Below are 19,395 nucleotides of genomic sequence, written 5' to 3'. Positions count from 1 at the left end.
TAGAGGACACATGGAATGCAGAGGAAGAGCATTTCTGTATTACACAAGACTTAGGGGATCTTAAGAGCACAACCAAAGGGAGAGCAAGGGAGGGGTCTAGGCGATTTAGGGGAAACAAGAGTGGGAAAACGACAGTGAGGGATAAGGAGATAGAAGCAGTGGCTTGCATTTAAGCAGGGCTGGTTGGTACACTTGTCTTGCCATGACCTGTGTCTGACTGGTACGGTTTATCCTGAATTCTTATTAAACTCAATTTCTAACTACTTTCTTGGGCTAAGGATTCTTGTTTACTATGTGCATGTGTTTGGGGTGTGTGTGTGGGGGGTGCTGTCTAAGTGCCAGCAACTGGAATACATGTATTTCCCACTAATGGGCCTTCACCCTGATTAGCCAGAGAGAGGAACAGGATGAGGTAATTAGTGCTGTTCATTTCTGTTTGTGTCGATCTGCAGGGCCAGAGCCTGCTGTGTATGTATGAATGTGTGTGTTGTATAGGTGTGTTGAAGTCTGTGCCCACTGGGACTGCATTCCCATCTTTCTGTAAGGGCACATGGATGGAGAGAGCACCTCTTCCTTTAAGGGTGCGCGGTTAAGGACCCTTTCAATGTAAAAAGGAGGTAATAAGGGAGAAGCCATAAAAGAGAACATACAGAGGTGCAAACCTGACAAATGATAAAGCAGGCGGTAATGAGAACCAAACCTGGTCAGCCACACTAGTTGCTTAAAGGTATGTGGAATGTGAGAGTGTTTGTTTCATTAAGGTTATCTGATAGAGGTCCAGTGGGATACTGAGGAGGAGGGGGAGGCTGTAAGTGAAATATGCAGAGAGACAAACCTGACAGACACAATGGAGGGAAGAAAAGAAACAAAGCTCGTCAGTCACACTCATTGATGGGCTATCAAAAAGCTGCAGGAAATCCAGTACTTTGCAACTGATAAGGATGCAGACCTGAGGGTCTGCCATGTTTGGGGGTGTCCTTGGAACTGTGCAAACATTGAAGGAAGGTGCAGTGGAAGTTGTTGAGGCAGAACAGAGGAGGAATAGACAGAAAGGAGTATAAAAGGGGCTGGCTGCATTTAAGCTGGGGCCGATCTGTATGCTTGTCTGACTGAGCCCTGCACCTGACAACTACAGCCTGTCTTCTTACTAAATCCTTTCATAATCACCTCTGTGTAATCTCACTCTTTGTCACTTCTGTGTGTGAGGTCTGCAGGGACTTAAGTGCCAGGACTTCAAGAACTGGCGTTGAGCGGCCAGTGGGCCAGCAGCTGGAGTCAGACTGGGGGTGTGGGTGCCCTGGGGGTGCCAGGGGTCGTAGCTCTCTGGACTTAGAGAGGGTCCTACGGAACGTGAGCCCGGGGTGCCAGCCACATGAGGGGGCCAGTGGGAGTGACATCGGTGACAGCAGCTGCAGCCAGACTGGTGGTGTGGGCACCCCTCACTTGTGGTGTCAGCAACAGGAGCGAGCGGGGCCTCAGTGCAAGCTGCTGGAGCCAGCGAGGGTCTTTGCCACCAGCTGCTGGCGCAGGAATGGTGGGTGTCCTGAAAATCGGCTACTGGGAGGGACCAGGGCAGGTGAAGCAAGTCAGGGGCTCAGCGCTGGTGCCAGGGACAGGACCGCAGGTCGCAGCCTGTCTGCCGGGTGCTGCGGAGGCAGCGGGCAGCTGAGGGTCTGCATCTTCCCCAAGCCTGATGTTCGTTTGTGTGCGTGTAATTTACTAGCAAATTCCAAGCTGGACTAGCCAGTGAGTAGGAAGCCTGAGCTCTGGGCATGGGATCAGGCAAGCAGAGGAGCAGTTGCCTGTGTGCAGGGGGACCAGTGCATGCCGGGTGCCTGCGAGAGAAGCCTGCGAGTGCTGCATGTTTGCTGGTGAGGACCAAGCGGGACCAGCCAGCAAGCAGAAGGTCCATGGAGCGGGTAAGAGGGCCTGGGTGGTGGTATTTGATGGACAGAAGGGCCGTGCTGGTACTCAGGGGATCTGCGTGCATTCATGGCTCTAGAGAATGGTGTGGATGTGCCTGCACTGGTGAACTCCAGTCTCTACCAGCCAAAGAGAAGGAAGGGGACATGGCTGTTTATACTTAGGTTTTATCCGGGTGCTATACGTAGGTGTTACTTGAGGCAGTGCCTTGTCTGCGATGGGCTGTGGCTGGACACGTCAGTGTCCTGCACGTCTCTCTGGGACACATACCCAGCTTTGCTGCTGTTCAACCTGCAGACACATCCCTCAGCCTGGGGCTGGGCTCCGGGCCAGGCAGGACAAAGCCCAGGGCCAGGAGCTGTGGGAGGTGGTGTCCGCTCCTGACACCCCTTAACACCCTGCTGCTCGTTGGACCTGGCAGCAAGGAGCTGTGGCAGCCTTGCCTCTGTGGAGCTACTGAATTCAGCCCTCCCTAACACATTAAGCATCAGTAGGGGCTGATAAATTCTCTAGCTAGCTGTTTTCTTCGAGAAGGTCACGTATTAGTAATCACAGCAGAAGACACTAGTTTGCCTTCTGAAGCGCTGCCCTTGCCGCTGCCCACCGTTTGCACACCACTAGGGATACCACGTGTCACCCTTGTCACTTGCCAGCAACAGGAGTTCTGCCCTCCAGCTGTCTCGTGCAATTTCTGATTTTTAGGTACGGTAGGTTTAAGTTACAGCTGGGAGATACTCTGTCTCTGTGGTAAAAATCTGCTCTGCCCTTTTCACGGAGAAGAGAAGGCTGATATGGACATGATCTAGCTGACGTGGGCTTGATTTCTGTGCACAAGTTTATTACTCAAATTTTTTCCATAACTGGCTTCCTGAGCCTTTTAGCAATGTCCCTGAGCCTTTCTAGGCTCGCTTGCCTGGAAGTGCTTTTCTTCCAGCACTGCACCCTGCTCTCAATTTATCTCATCTCACCTTGTACCTTAGAGAAGAAGCACTGGGACCAGAGGTTCTTACGCCTTGAGGGGATCAGCCTGTTTCGGACACTCCTCTGCGTAACAGAAGAATACGGGTGTCAGGAGCAGGGCCTTTAGGTGGCACGCTGCTAAAAATCATGGCTAGAATATTTATAGAAGGGAGGACTTTCCAAGAGCCACTCATTTGGCCTGTCATTCGTTCAGCTTTTACAAGAATAAAACCTCTAGGGAAGCGCTGGGTTTTCACCTTCCTCTGACAGAGTGCCACAGCAGGTAAGTACTTGAGATCACGAGAACCGTTAGCAGCCTGTCTGACTGCAGTGTATTTCCACACCTCCAGTTCTGCCTTTGAAGCTGTTGCTTGCTGTTTCTCCTCTTAATGAATGTTTGAGGTGGTTTCATTTTATATTTGAGAGATGCTGTTCCCTCGGCTCTCGACGAGAAAGTGGAATTTGTGTTGTCACCATGGATAATGTGTACAGGGAGACAGTTTGAGGGACACGGTGATTAAGGTTGAGCACGCATCTCTTTTCAAATTTTTAAAATTAGCTTTAAGTCTGGCTTGAGTGGCAATCTAGTAAATAGGGGAGATTGTGCCTTAGTTTCAGTCGCCTCTCAGAGATCATGCTGGTTTAAAAGTGGCACGTTGTTCGTTGTGTATTAATTAATTCCAGCGCAGTTTGATGATAGGCTTTCGCTGCAGGCTTTCTTTGCAGGCGAAGGGAAGCGTCGCTGAGCTGCTTCCCCGGGTGGAGGGAGGCCGGGGCGGTGGCGGGGGGATCTAAGGACATGTTGTCCCGGCTCCCCGTGTACGTTATCGAGCCTGAAAGCCCTTCGCAGCCGTTCGGGAGAGATGCTGGTTGCGATGGGTGACGGAACACATTTTCCTGCAGAGCTGCTGGGAAAGGGCTGACAAGCGCAGTTTTGGGAAGGGTCTGGAGAAGCTCATTGCGTGTGTCTTTATTGCCACCTTCTGGAAAGGGAGAAGAGTAATTCTTGAGTAGATTTCTACAAGCATCACGGCCTTTTGTTTTTGACAATCGAGTGCCAACTTTTTTTTTTTTTTTTTTTGTACAAGTACTTACCGATATTGGCAATGGAAGACAAAAGTATGTGCAAAGCAAAAATACTATTCTCTTGATGCTCCTGGAGAAATCGCTGTACTTTCTTTCTTTTATCATTATTTTGCATTTTCTGCAAGTAGCCTGTTTCCACGGGCACTTTCACCTTAGGGGACTTGGGTTTTTAGCTTGTTCTTGTAAGCAATAGGATTGCAGAAAGAAAAATTACTTGCAATAAGCAATTATCAAAGCTGATACTTCTTCAGAGTGCTTTCTAGAACATATGTGCACCTTGAATTTAACAGCATCTTTATTTTAATGAAAGGAAGGTGAAATTCTTCAGAAGCCCTTGTTCCTAACCTGTACTTAGTGATGTCTGTGGAATTTTTGTTTTGGGTTTGGATTTTGTGAATTTCAGTAAGAATGTTTAAGTGATGACCAAGTATTTGATAGTAATCCCTTTCAGATCTATTACACTAGAACCAGACTAGCTTACTGAAGATTTGTGTACAGTAGGGAAAAGGGAAGAGCACTGCTTAATTCATATATAAACAATGCATGTTTAATTTATTATAATTTATGGAAATCTTATTAAGGCCTCAAGAAAGTAGACGCTGATTGAGAGGAATGGCAGAAATGAACCACGAAGTAGATTTTTATCTTTGCACTGGTAATTCTGAGACACAGATATTAACACAGTCAAGCAATATCCAGTATGCAATTTATATACATATGTGTGTTTATATATACTGTGTTGTGTTGTATTTTATATATAGCCTATATATTATATATAGTGTGTAACCTGTATATAAAATGTATGCCTATATTTAAATAAATGTATGTTTTAATGTAGAAAAAAACCCCAAGGAAACCAGAACAGGAGCTAGACAGACAAATTATCTCAGATGATATATTAGACCATTTAAGGTAGGAGACTGAAAAGCGGTGACTTGCCCATAGTCACATAGAGGAGTCTGTAGCAGAGACAGAAGCAAATTTAGTTTTCTAGAATTATACCCACAGGGCCAGGTGTGTCCCCCCACGCCAAGCTAAAGAGCTTTCTTACATCTCTGCTTGAATTTCTTGCAGAGTTCCTGAAAACATTTCTAGTTCCAGGAACAAAATACCATTTTCTTCTTCCCATTTCTTAAATGAAGTCTTCTTTTAGTAGCTGTCATCTCAGTGATGAGACTGCCTTCTGCAGTCTGCAAGTAGATTTCAATCCTAAATTTTAATCAATGCGAAGCAATGACACACCTTGAGCAATTCCTGAGAGCAGTTCTAAAATATGTTAAAATGCGAGAGGTGCAGTGAGATGCTAATGTCACTTTCAATTTTTCCCCATGGTTTGTCATCATAATGAAATCCCACATGAAGCTAGCAGGATTAGAGCATTGGCTGTTGTGCGGGTAAACAGAGGGGATATTTTAATGAAACTACTGAGGTTCTGTGTCTGCCTATAGATTTTTAGCAGCCTTTACTTTACATGAAGTATCTAATGCCTTGAACCCAGTGTCCCTCTGCAGATGATGTGTATTGATAAAGGCAGCATATTATTGTAAGGTTTCATCACAGACTCTAATTCCTTTTTGGTAAACTGACACTCTTTTTGGAAAAAAAAAAAGCAACCAAAACAGTTGGACTGTGCCATAACAAGATGCCTTGTGGTTTTTTTTTCCTTCAGGTGAAAAATGTGTTTTGTATGAAGGCAAAGGAAGGCAGAAAAAAATCAATACGTGCTTTAGTGGCTGTCGGAAATGGTAAAGGGGCTTCAGGTATGTGTGTTCACTGTATGTAAGAGATAGCAAATTAATCATTGTTTGTAATAGGACTGCAGGAGGCATGGTGATTTAAGGGGACTTTTTATGCTTAAAAAAAAAGAAATATACTCTTCTTTCCTCTGTGCGATATTGAAATATCTGCAAGAATTTTGAGTTTCATCTATAAAAGTAAGCTTTATAATCAAATTATATATGTACTTATTTGAACACTTTGTTTTGTGTGTAAAAAGAGTTTAGAAAAAGTAGTAATGTGCAATTAGGTTTGGAGCATATATTATCCAGTGGTAATAACATCTTTTATTTAACTCTAGAGTGATAGCACTAACCACTGGTAGTTCCTTCCGGAAGGGATCACCTGTGCTTTCCTGTACACGCAGTTTCATTTTATTGTAGATACTGTTTATGTTTTGTAAAAAAATCAAAGCCTGAAAGTATTCAGCCATGCATACTGCATTTGTTTCACCTGGCCTTAATCACCTAGCCGCAGAGTGCAGCTGTTTACTCCCAAGTCAAAGAAAAGAATCAGGCACCTGCAGAAGGTGCTGGAAGGGCACGGGGGCCGGCTCCGTGTCCTCTGGCACAGGCGGTGCAAGAAAGCTCGGCTGAGCCGGCTGTTTCACAGGCGCGCCTGCGCTTGGCTGGAATGAATCTGGGCTTCCATGGTTACTAGAGCAGACAGAGTGATAAGGAGGTGTAGGAGTCAGCAGATACGGGTTTGTCTTTCTCGTTTTGAAAATCGCTTTCATGTTGTTGGGGTTCTTGGGGTTGTATTTTCATTTGCTCTAACAGCAGTGACCACCTTGTGGGAAGGGGCAGCGTGGCTGGTTGTATGTTTTCCTGGGTTATTTTCTAGCTAGTGTTAGCATTTCTAGGTTATTAGTATAAATCTGGCTGCTTTTTTTTTTTTCTCCTTCACCCTAACTGTCAGGATAGTCCTTTGGAAGTATTACTGCTTTAAGTTAAAAGGGGCTGGTTTACTGGTAGTTTCACCTAGCGTCTTGATTCAGAAATTCTTAATGAATCTGTCTGATCAGAAGATCCTAAATATTAAGCCTCTTTAGGAAGCTTTCTTTTATTAAAATTAATCCTAAAGGAAAAAATGCGCTTTGCAGGCTTCCTACAAATACTATATTTATACTTTAGGGAACAACAGAATACTTGGGCCCCTTTGTGTCCAGCGTCATAGTAACCTCGGTGATCTGCAGGCTGACCCATTTGCGTTCTTTCTTTTTTATGACTCTTTATAATGGTCTCTTGAGCAAGCAATTTGAAGTCTAACCATAGAAACGCTATGGCATAAATTAAATACAACAAATCAAAAGGAATGTAAGATTTTGAAGGATCTTATACGAGCTGTGAAAAGAAACCTCTTTTCTTTCTGAGCAAAGACTGAGAAAGAATACCGGTCAGAGGTGTTCGGTTTAGTTGTGATCTCTTTGTAACAGAACTGAAGCACAGTTATGTGTGGAGGGTGATGATGACCAAGCTATCTCTTGCAGCAATCAAAGCATCGGAGTGCAGCATCTCCCCTGGATTAACTAGCCCTGGATCCCAGCGTAAAGACACTACGTAGCCACCATGCACAGCAGTGGGTTTCTTCCATGTTTCCAGTTCTGTTATTGAGGAGATAATATTTATCTTTCACTCAGTTTTCAAATACCAGGAGTTAAAGGCTTTTTTTATTGTTGTTGCTGTATGATAAGCTTTATTTAAGCAGCACCCTTGAATGTGCTACGTTTTTCTTCATAAGGAGGTAGTTTCTGTGCATCTTCCTGTGGATACAAATGGATGTACATTAACATTACCATTAGACCTCACATGGACTTAGAGATACGACAGCGCTGCAGAATTAAAAAAGAATTAGTTAAAACAGTGGAAAATTAATAGCTGGGAAGTACATAATTCAAATAATATGATCCAAATGATAGAGAATTCTTACCTCTATCAGGAGGCAGGAGTAGGGCATGTATTGTATTTGGGACAGAGTACAGGAAACTGCACTTGTATTGCTACGTGACTCTAGTAAAGAAAATCCATATGTGTGCAGAGCACCCACCTTTAACTGTCAATAGTCTCCTCTTATTCTGAACAGAATAGGTATCGCTGATGTATGGAGAGCTTTAATAAGACAGCTGTATTTCCAGTCAACTACAGTTTTGCAGAACTTCATTTATGTGAAAAATTCAGGTCCAGATGTGTTTCTAAAGCTGTATTTTAATTTAGTTTGGAGGGGAGGAAAATTTATATCTAGAGGAAGGTATGGTTCTCCAGCAAGAAGATAATTACTCTGAAAAAATTCTTCCTACCTCTTCTTTGAAAAGCTTTTTCATGAAACATGTTATCACTTTAAACCATATGTGCTGAATGATTGAACTGAGGTTCCCAGGTGACCTCATTGTCCTCAATTTCTAATCTGTTGTGTGATTTCACAGCATTAATACGCTGCTGCTGTGCTCCGCGCGTGCGTTTAGAAGACTAGCGCAGTTTCCTTGCGTTTCCTTGTGCAGGAGTTGGAAACTGGCAGCGGGCTCTGGGTGCCGGGTGCGTGCGCAGGGAGAGCAGGCGCAGGAGGGAGCTGACAGCAGCAGTGCTCCCGGCTGCTTCTTCCGCAGCAGGCTCCAGGCTTGCAGCCATAGCCTCTTTGCTTGTAGCACCACAGCAATCAGGATGGTATTTCTTTTCTAGATCTCTCCTAGCTTGTTTCTCCTGTAATGTCTGCATGGAATTAGCGAGTCAGTGTTGGCCACGGGGTCCAATCCCATTGATTTTGGGATTAGGCATTTGGACACAGGTAATCCACAGCTCCAGCTGACACAACAGAAACATCAAAGGACCAAAAAAACTAGATCTGCTGATTTGAGGTTAAATGATTTAAATTCGATCTACCTTGACATTGTTGGACTACAGATTTGTGAAAACAGTTGTCACATCCTCTTATTCATTCCATACGGTCCATTGATGCCCTGTCTGAGCAGACTGCAAATACCCAGAGACCGCTGTGAAATCTTTTGATCGCTACCACAGCTGACCTAATAAATAGGAGTAGGTCTGAGGGTTTGGAGGTAATTAGGTCGCAGTTTGTAAACTGGCACGCTGGTTTTTCTCTGTTTTACAGGCACGCAATTTTTGCAAATGCACTATTCTCTTAAACCTAATTTTCATGTTCTCAAATAGAGATGTAGTTGATATAGCTGCATCACTTTCCTTTCTTTTTCTTCATTCTCTTCTTTCTTTTTAAGCAGAAGACTGGACTTTTTTTTTGGCTGAAGCAGTCACCATTATTCAGTTGTTTGGAACAAGTTTGGACAAATAAACAGAATAACTTAAGCCTTATTTGTTTTGCCATTTGTATTGCCAACAAGCAATTGGCATCCAGTTGTCAGGTATACATAACTGTTAGGTATACGTAACATAACTCACTTTCTGTGCTTTCTGTGGCTTTCTTTGGACAATTTTCTGAGTATGATCTGTGCAATGGAGTGGAAATAACAAATAATAAATGTACTTGTGAAGTTCTCTCTTTTTTTTTTTTCCTTCCCCTTTTGCTTTCTGAAGGTCCTGCCTCGTTTCTGTCTTGCAGGTTTTGCAATGGGGAAAGCCGGTGACCGGATGAACGCATTACGGAAAGTATGTTGGTTGAATTATTTGTTGCTTAATCAGTATCTTTTGTAGTCTATGCAGAGGATCCTTGTACATGACTTGTCCATCCTGACACAAATAATCATAGAATCGTTTAGATTGGAAAAGACCTTTAAGGTCGTAGAGTCCAACCATTAGCCCAGCACTGCCGAGCCCACCACTAACCCATGTCCCTAAGCACCACATCTACACGTCTTTTAAATACCCCTACGGGTGGTGACTCAGCCACTTCCCTGGGCAGCCCGTTCCAGTGCTTGACCACCCTTTCAGTGAAAAAATTTTTCTTGATGCCCAACCTAAACCTCCCCTGGTGCAACTTGAGGCTGTTTGCTCTTGTCCCATCACTTGCAACTTGGGAGAAGAGACAGACACCCACCTCGCTACAACCTCCTTTCAGGTAGTTGTAGAGAGCAGTAAGGTGTCCCCTGAGCCTCCTTTTCTCCAGACTAAACAGTTGCAGTTCCTTCAGCTGCTTCTCACAGGACTTGTTCTCTAGACCCTTCACCAGCTTCGTTGATCTTCTTTGGGCATGCATAGTGAGGTTGCCCCGCTATGTGATTCAGCTCATGCACTCTCTGTTTTCTTTCTACTCCCTTTTCTATGGCATATACCTATCCCCCACCCCCTTTGGTCACTTGTTTCCGATATCTATATAGTGTACAATCTGCTTGTAGCTTTAGCGTGTAGGAATTTTTCTCTTACCCATGCATAGTGACCTTATTAAGGGTCCTTTAGACTTCAAAACGTTACTCGGCCATCTACATTAATCTCGTTTGTGTTATAATGCTCAACTAAGCTATCAAAGTAGCAGTGCTAAAATATGCAAAGTTTGATAAAGTTGATACTATATTGAGAATTCTTTTTAAATATTAAACCTGTTAGGAGAAAGCAGTTCTTTAAAAAGAACATTTTCATTTCCATAAATTAAATGTTTTAGATGTGGCAAACCTGTTTTCCTAAGTTTTCTTGCTTGCCTTTTTCCTGTCTAGTTAACTAGACAATGGTAAATTTCAAATATTTTACAGAAAAAGAAGAAATGTTTTCTGCTTTTATTCCCTAGGCAAAGAATAAAGCAATACGCTGCTTACATTTCATAGACCTCTATCAGAACCACACAAGTAAGTATTACGATTTATTTAGACTTTCTTTAACTTCCAGTAAGTACTGAATATACCAACAATAACTGGTTGCAACTAGTTAGAAAGCATAAAAAGATGTTACCTAAAAACTTTTCTGATCTGACACATTGTATTATTATTATTATTATTATTCATGCATCATTTTGCTTCTTCAGCATGCTGTATGAAATCTTAGCCCCAGACTGTTGTAGCTGGACAGTGGTAGTGTTGGAGTACATAGTCTGTCAATCCCTGCGTAAAATAAATCGCCATGATCTGGAACAAGTATGTGATTTACGCTTCACTTTCGCTCAGGTTTGTATCAACAGTTGTAGGAAGGTCCATGAAGAAAAGTTAAGAATACATAATACAAAATATTGTTAAAATATTGAGAGATATATCTTCCTTCTGGTCTCCTGCATTTGACGTGGAAGGTGGGGGCAGACTTTTTAGTAGGGCCTGTTGCAGTAGGACAAAAGGTAATGGTTTTAAACTAAAAGACGGTAGGATTAGACTAGGTACAAGGCAGAATTTTTTTGTGATGCGGGCAGTGAAACACTGGCAGAGGTTGCCCAGAGAGGCTGGCGATGCCCCATCACTGGAAACGTTCAAGGTCAGATTGGATGGAGCTCTGAGCAACCTGGTCTAGGGGGCTGGACGAGATACCTTTAAAGGTCCTCTCCAACCCAAACTGTTCTACGATTCTGTGTTTAAAATTTGGACACTTCATGCATAGTATTTCAGGCTCTTTAAAAATGGGGGCAAGGGAAGGGGGTAGTAGCAAGATTAGGTCTCTGCTGACGCAATTTGAATTAAAGAGGTCAGATACTGTCTGGGCACCCCTTCTCTACAGTGAACCCCTGCGTGCTTTCCCCCTTTGTATGTCAGGGGTGGTTCCCTGTTGATGCAGTCGATGTACGCTGACAAAGCCCCGCAGCCAGGCAGAACGTGGGCTGGGGGAGTCAGTCTGATGTTTCATGGTAGTTGTTTTTTAGTTCAGTGTAATACCATACGAGTCCTCTCTGATGCCAGATGTAGTACCAGTACACCAAATACTCAGTTACCTTTCAGAAAGTTTTTGAAAGACAGTACCTTACAGAATATATGAATATTTAACCAAGTCATTGTGTAGATAAATACTCAGTATAATAAAACTTCAGCTTACAAGTACAAAACTGCAGTTAGCCTCGTGACTCTATTCCTTAAGAATTGTTATTTCACACTAACAGACTGGGGATTTGATTGAAACCTGGTGGTGTTTCTACCGTGCTTCCCATTCTACTTTATGCATAGAGGTCTCCTCTGAACCATCTTGAGTGCAGTGCTAGAGTCCACTGTGCAGAGACTAAGCCGCTGAATCAGATGTGTCTAACAGCCACCCACCAGAGGGTGTGAGTTTAGGGTTCCTTTTGAAGCAGAGAGAAGCAGAAATACTGGAACGGTAAGTATTCTGATTGGAAAATCCAAGAATGCTGAAGCCTATGGGGAAATCTTAGGTTAAAAGCTAAATTATTAGAAAAGCCTGAGTATGAGGGAGAAGGTTGAATTTTATCCCGTGAGCTCACTTTAAAGCTAAATTGAAGCTCACTGGAGGCATGCAGACACTTGGTATTTTTCAAGTGAAGCTTGGTTTTGTATACAATAGTAAGGTAGTATTCACAGATGTGTAAACATTCCTAAACTGTTCCAGAAATTTGGGTAGATTAACCCTTCTCTTTAAGAACTCGGAGGAGAGTAGAACCAAGTTGCCGTTGTCAGTTCTGAAAAAGAGAGGTACTCCTTAAATGTGCTGAGCTAAAGCTTTTCTAGAAGGAAGAATTTAGCTGTAACACCCTTTTTTTTTTTCCTCCCTTCCAGTTTACCACGACATTACGGTGAGATTTAAAAGCACATCCATCCGCATGAAGAAGCAAAACAAAGGTAATTAAAGCTGCTTGGAAATGTTGAAGTTTTATTTATTACTGACTGGTATCTTTTTGATGAAGTTAAATCCATGCAATATCTCTTTACTTCAGAGATGGATCATTTGATGCTAGTCTGCCATGTTTTAAAATGTTGAAGATGATCAGTTGTTTTTCATTAGAATACCTAGTGCGAATGACATGGCTTTGTTATTGTAAGTTGGGGGTTGTCCCTCTTACAGTGGTGGGAGCTCTATTTGTGGTTTCCTTTCGTGCTTCCTAAGTGTGGTTCCTTCAGTTCTAAGTTACCTAGATGTGGAAAAGTCAAATCGTAGATGTTGGAGGCAGAGGCCTTTAGAAGAACCCTGCAGGTTTTTCTTCCAACCATACACCCCCTGCATCTTTGGAGAACTGATAGGCTCATTCTATTATTTTTTAAGTGATTTTTAGTTGATGTTTTCAAGACAAGGTTCAGAGGTAGTATAGTATGCAGTAGTGGAAGTGCTTCACATGGGAATTGGAGCGCAAGCTGCATCTGTGTGCCTGTCCCCAAGTCCATACTGGGATAGCATGGGGAGATGTCCTCCCTCAACTGCCTCAGACTACCTGTGGTCGTGAGCTGGAGCCAGGGTGGCATCTAGCCTACTGCTTCCTCAAGACCATTACTGCTTTGTTTTCCCTAAAATCAAGAGCTCCCAGTGTGCAGACGAGAGGGGTTATCTACCCTGGCTTGTTGTCCTGCACCGTACCAGCACAAAGACCAGCTGATTGTTACGCAGTAGCAGTGTTTTCATTTCTCCGTCTCTGCAAGCTGCTCTTCACTTTGATCCCAGGGGAATGCTTCTCCAGACTTCTGGTTAGATGTGAGTAGCAGTGAGTCCGTGCCTGGTAGCTCTCGGCTCACAGGCCTGTTCTTCCGTAAGGCTGCTGTTCAGTGATGTTCCATCTACAGCTGCTGCCTCCAGCCGCTTCAGCCCAGGACCCTCCTGCCCGGCCAGGAACCCGGGGCCCCCAGATGTGGCTGTCACGTTCCCTTTCGCAGGTTCAGCCGGTAGCAAAGGTTGCATCCCAGAGGCACACGGACACATGCGGGCGCGCAGGACGCTGGCACGGCTGGCCTTCAGCAGCGCCTACGTACAGGACTCAGTTAAACACAGCCAGCCGGGTCCCCTCCCCCCTCCGGCTGGCAGAGGCAGAAGGTTGCTAGTGCAGCACGCACAGCTCTCCCCAGGTTCGCAGGCACACACACCTCTGTGATCCCTCAGGTACCAGCCGAGCCCCGCAGTGTGCCTAGCCCCCTGCCCAGATCCTTGCCCTCTTCCCTGCGCGCCAGGTCCCCTGCTCGCCGGCGGGTTCAGCCTGATGCTCGCTGCCCGCCTCGCCTGCACTGACGCTGGTCGCTCACGCGCTCCACATTCATCATCCCACTGGTTGTATGGGCACGGACCCCCTGCCCCTGAGACCCCGGCCCAGACCTACTCACTGGCTAGTCCAGCTTAAAGTTTGCTAGTGAACACCCCTGCACCCCTGCACCCCTCACACACCCCAGCCCGGGGGAAGATACGATGCTCGGCCAGCAGGCAGGCCGTGCCTGGGGGTCCTGCCGCAGCCCCTGGGGGGTTGTATAGCGCTGCTGGTTCTCACAGCCCCCCTGTCCAGCTCTCCCCTGGGTTATAGTCTCAGCTGTTGCAAAGTCCAGGCTGATCTTCCTGGAATTTTGTAGATTAATTTGTGTGTGTGTGTGTGTGAGAGAGAACGACTGCATTATGTGCTTGTGGCCTGGAAACAAGTGTAACATTACATGCCTATGCAAAAATGAGGGTTTGGGGAAGGTACAGATAAAGCTGTTGCTCTCTTTTACCTTAGTCCCCGACAAGCTTTTGTGTTGTACTCTAAGGGAAGGACTCGTAGCAGCAGCAAGAGCTGGCTGTCATTTTAGAACAACTAAACGACTTGTGTGTGTACTGCTGGAGTTTTCACATTAGACCGCGGCATATGTAGACTGTCTTCACTTAAAGTATGAAAGATTCCTTCTGTTTGCTGCTGGCATTACAGCTGTTACGTATGCCAAAGCCTCTCACTTTGCGTAATTCCAGCTGGCAGTTTGTTTCGAGTTCCTGTACATAGGACTGGGGCAGCTATCCCAGCAAATGATCACAACAAAGCCTCGTGTTTCAGTAGGAAAGGTGAAGTCACTGTTACACTTAAATATTCCTTTCTTGAATTTGTTCTTAATCCCTGCAAAGTGGAGAAAACCCCCCAGCGTAGTCAGGATGACGTATTAGACAAGTGAAAATCCAACTTAAGACAGTAACGTAATGTGAACATGTGAATATAAACTTAAAGTAGTCCCGTAGTTTGGATTTGAAGTGGATGTTCTATTTACAAATTCTTGTTAGTGGCTACCCAGAAAATCTAATGTAGATTGCTCATTACAGGTATAGCTATAGTATGTATAGGAATATAATACTTCAAAATACTTCTCTGGGTTACCTTTGTATCTTTTTCAGTGTGAGAAAATTTGTTACATTTAAATGACCCTGTTTTCTTATATAGGCCTCATGTAATTAAGCTGCAGTAAGGCAGCACGCCTGCCACAGACAAGTTAAAAATGTCTGAGCCCAACTTTTTCTCCACAGCTGGAGTTTGCTGTTGGGATCCCTTCCTTTTGTGTTTGGAATAAATTTTATTCCGTGACTGATGGACTAGTTTGCTGGCTTCTGAGTTTCATGTATTAACAATCTGCAGAAACCTGATTGAGGTAAAATGGGAGAAAAGCAACAATAAAACCACCAAAATTTAAATGCTTTAAGTCACTGAAAATTACTTCATGTAATTCAGATGTAATTGTGTCTAAAACTTGATTTTGTCTTGTAGCATAGAAAACTCTTTTATCAAATGGCAGAGCAAATGGCTGTGGATGATTATAGTTTATTTTCCAATTATAGGTTAAAAGAAAAAGAGACATATTGGCACAATAAAACATGCAGCACTGGAATAGATTTCTGCTCCCCCCTCCCTGGGTCATTTACTCAGCAGCGAGACTGTCCCACGGAGTGAACTAATCAGTAACCCGGCTTTTCAGCTTTTGAGTAAGATACATTAGAACAATAACCAACTTATTTTTAAAGACTAATAGAGCTAGGCCATGTGAAACAGATCTCTCAGGGGAATGAGAAAACAAAATTAGACTCCTTAAAAAATAACTCCTTCATTAAAATCTGGCAAGTCTAAGAAACCACTTGCAATTAATGCTGATATACTGCAGTTACACATTGGAGCTACTATAACGCTATGATGGAGATGGATGCAGATGACGTGCAAATCTCTATTGTATTTGTGGATTTTGAAATATGTTTTTCGGTCCTCACCACTCACCTACAAATTTCAAGTTGTTAGTCAGAAGCTTTTGTAATTTGGCCTGTGGTTTCCACAGGTGCACACAAGCTTTTTTGACGATCTTATTGCTTTGAACAGTAAGTTGAAAGGGAATCAGTGTCGCAACACTCATTTGTTCTTTAACCTTTATGAAATATTTTTTTTCTAGAAATAGAGTATTCAGCTGTCTTTCCAAAGCAGTTTAGCTCCAAGGAGTCTGTTACCTTCTTATTTCCACTCCCCATCTTTCACGTTGTGCTGCTAATGTAATAACAAGGTGTAATTCATGCCAGTTTCTGGCCCAGGAGCAGGGAAGCGCTCTCGCTGAACCATACCTTGGTAACGTGCTGGCTTACTCTCTTGATAGTGCACAGGATTCTGCTAGCTGTTGTAAGCTGAAGGGGTAAAGCATAACTTTTTTGTGGCTGGTGGCTGTTAGATTTTGCATAGACTCTGGAGCTGGTGAATTGCTGTTGCTGCGCCAGGAGGCACGTAGCAGGTTCACATTTTGGAGATCCAGCTGCCAGGTGCGAATTAGGTTGAAGTGGGTGCAATGATACCGTCTTGACTTTGCTGGCAGCTTCAGTCCCGCTTCTGCTGCTCAAAGATTTGCGTACCAAAAGCCAAATAAAATAAAATAAAAGCAAAAAAAAAAAAAAAAAAAAACCAACATGGTAGGTTTTATTTGTCTACCCAAAGGCCTGTGAGCAGCAAGAGACACAGTGCCGGTGGGCGCTCACCCACTTTCCCAGCAGCTCAGTGCACACCAGACTTTTCTGCAATATTGCCTATGGACTTACTTGGACTTCCCTTTTCCTTCCCTCCCTAATTTCTCTGTCTGCTCTGTCTGAGAGAGGTCTTGAGCACAATCTCACGCTTTGGGAAGGTGCTGTAGGTCTCTCATCCAGCAGCAGTCTGCCTGGGAAGGAGAGGCACTCGCATTGCTTCTCCACAGGGTCCTTCTGGAGGGAAGCCCAAAGGACAGCAGTGCTTGAGCAGACCAGTGGTCTTGAGCAGTAACTTCACAACAGGAGGCCAGTTTAAATACCTGATACCAGTATGTGAACCAGGACTTTAAAGTCAGATTTACTGTCATTACGAGTTTCTGAAGCTCTCATTTGGCAGTTGGTCATCTGAAATCGCAGAGGAGGCGGGCTTGAAGCTATGTACGTGTTGCTTTTTAGAAGAGAGAGTCTCAGTCGGGATCCAGTCACATTTAGATCCTCTCCTCTTGCAATGGCTTTTTTTAATACTCTTAGTAGTAGTGGTTTTATATTTGGGAAGTATTAGAGTGTTATTTTTCTGCTGAGTGGAAGAAAGCTACCAAACCCTTTGGTGGGTGTTCCCAGGGTAGTGGGGTATGTCTGTGGAAGGTTCTTCTAAAAGCTGCCAATGGTACTTCTAAGCCACGGGGCCTCAAACTCTTTAACCAGGGGGCCGGTGCGGATGCAGTGGCAGGGACTCATCTGCGGCTGCTTGGTTTCAGCCCCCAACCCCCGGTGGGGGGGCAGGGGGGGGTCTGTAAATACCGGGGGCCGGATTGAGGACCCTGGGGGGCCGTATCTGGCCCACAGGCCATAGTTTGAGGACCCCTGTTCTAAGGAATACCACCCAAACCTGTGTATTAAACAATTCTTTGGGGTGCATTTTTTATGGTTTTATGTTTGGAGTTTATAGATGGTGACATTTTCATTTGGTTTTGCAATATACTAAGTAAGGTGTATTTAGTTAGGTGCAGTTGGCATGCTGGAGGGAAGGGATGCCGTCCCGAGGGACCTTGACGGGCTTGAGAGGTGGGACCGTGCAAACCTCGTCAAGTCCACCGAGGCCAAGTGCCAGGTCCTGCACGTGGGCCGGGGCAATCGCAAGCACAAACACAGGCTGGGCAGAGAACGGGTTGGGAGCAGCCCTGAGCAGGAGGGACTTGGGGGTGTTGGTGGCCGAGAAGCTCAACAGGAGCCAGCAATGTGCACTGGCAGCCCAGAAAGCCAACCGAGCCCGGGGCTGCATCCCCAGCAGCGTGGCCGGCGGGGCGAGGGAGGGGGCTCTGCCCCTCTGCCCCGCTCTGCTGAGACCCCCTGCAGCGCCGCGTCTGCTCGGGCGGCCCCAGCACGAGAAGGAGCTGGAGCTGTTGGAGCGAGTCCCGAGGAGGCCACGCGGGTGACCAGAGGCTGGAGCCCCTCTGCTGTGGGGCCAGGCTGAGAGCTGGGGCTGTGCAGCCCGGAGCAGAGAGGGCTCCGGGGAGACCTCAGAGCAGCTGCCAGCGCCCACAGGGGCTGACAGAAAGCTGGGGAGGGGCTTTGTGCAAGGGAGGTAGTGACAGGGCAAGGGGTACTGGCTTTGAACTGAAAGGGGGGAGATTCAGGTTAGATATTGGCAAGAAATTCTTCCCCGTGAGGGTGGGAGGCGCTGGCCCAGGCTGCCCAGGGCAGCTGAGGGTGCCCCATCCCTGGCAGTGGCCAAGGCCAGGCTGGACGGGGCTGGGAGCAGCCTGGGCTGGGGGGAGGTGACCCTGCTCGTGGCAGGGGGCTGGAACTGGGGGGTCTTTGGGGTCCCTTCCAACCCAGACCATTCTGTGATTCTGTGACTGCAAAGACTGTGAAGAATGGTCTTCCCAGAATGGTTTTGCCATTTTTAAGATATAATGTGTTCTAATGTGCTAGGTAACAAAAATAAGAGGTCTTAGTTCTTTCTTCTTCCTTAGCTAAATTGTATGCTTACAAATAATCACTTAAGGCTTTTTCCTGCCCCACCCCCAGGTTATGGTCTTCGTTGCCACCGAGCTATCATCACCATCTGCAAACTAATCGGCATTAAAGACATGTATGCCAAGGTTTCTGGATCCAAAAACTTGATTAACGTTGTCAGAGCTCTCTTTAAAGGCTTGACTCAGCAGGTAGGTTTCATTCTCAGTGGTTCTGTACGTTAGGTCAGGGGACAGAACAAGACTGATATTTTAATAGTTTGTGGTTAGTTTACATTCCAGGCTTAAAACGAAGTAATTTTCCAAAGAGCAAACAAAATCAGCGTGTGGATAATTCCTCAGCAGTTGTATGGGGTTGCCCAGTCCAAACCAGCTGTATGTAACTGCCTGTTCCACAGGCAAGTGCCTCTAGGGGACATCTGAATTTCTGGGCTTTCATTTGTAGTATTTTTGGTGACATTAGAGGATGTTGTGGCCCAGCTCTGGTTGCTGCTGCTTGTTTTTCTGCATTCTAAGTTTTCGTTGCCTAAGGACTGAGCATCACAGCTGCTTCTACCACTGGCATAATGAAGATCTCTGAAGTAAGTCCGGGAGGTGGTGTCATTTCCTTTAACTCAAAGTGCTCACAATGGAGAGGTCTCTCTCTGGGCCAGCTGCCTGTAGCTAATGGAAGGATCCAACGTGCAGCGTTTCCTCCGACTTCCTTTGAACACCAGCCTTAGGACGAGTCAGTCCTTTGGAAATTCCTGGTTATCTCATTTGGTCATAGAGTCTTGGTAGCTGCCAGGATTTAGCTGCTTACATTCCCAATATAGCCCTGCAAAGCTATAGTTGTCAATTCTGTCACCCTGTCCTGGCCAGCTTTTTCAGTTAGGCTCAGGAGGGGAGGGTGTTATGATCCTCTTTGCTTATGAGATAGT

The 19,395-nt window shown here is 45.2% G+C and overlaps 1 protein-coding gene across 1 annotated transcript in view; it reads left to right on the top strand.

Moving 5' to 3' along the window:
- MRPS5 (mitochondrial ribosomal protein S5) overlaps positions 1–19,395 on the top strand; it is a 60,012-nt gene that overhangs the window by 39,331 nt on the left and 1,286 nt on the right. Inside the window, exons 6-10 of the mRNA XM_040598512.1 lie at positions 5,639–5,729; positions 9,316–9,362; positions 10,435–10,492; positions 12,350–12,412; positions 18,531–18,667. Of these exons, the coding sequence (XP_040454446.1) occupies positions 5,639–5,729; positions 9,316–9,362; positions 10,435–10,492; positions 12,350–12,412; positions 18,531–18,667 (396 nt within the window). The remainder of the gene's footprint in view (positions 1–5,638; positions 5,730–9,315; positions 9,363–10,434; positions 10,493–12,349; positions 12,413–18,530; positions 18,668–19,395) is intronic.

The sequence above is a fragment of the Falco naumanni genome, chromosome 6 (assembly GCF_017639655.2).
Source record: "Falco naumanni isolate bFalNau1 chromosome 6, bFalNau1.pat, whole genome shotgun sequence".
Lineage (NCBI taxonomy): Eukaryota > Metazoa > Chordata > Aves > Falconiformes > Falconidae > Falco > Falco naumanni.
Note: the sequence above shows the minus strand (reverse complement) of the source record. Positions and strands in the feature narration are given on the sequence as shown.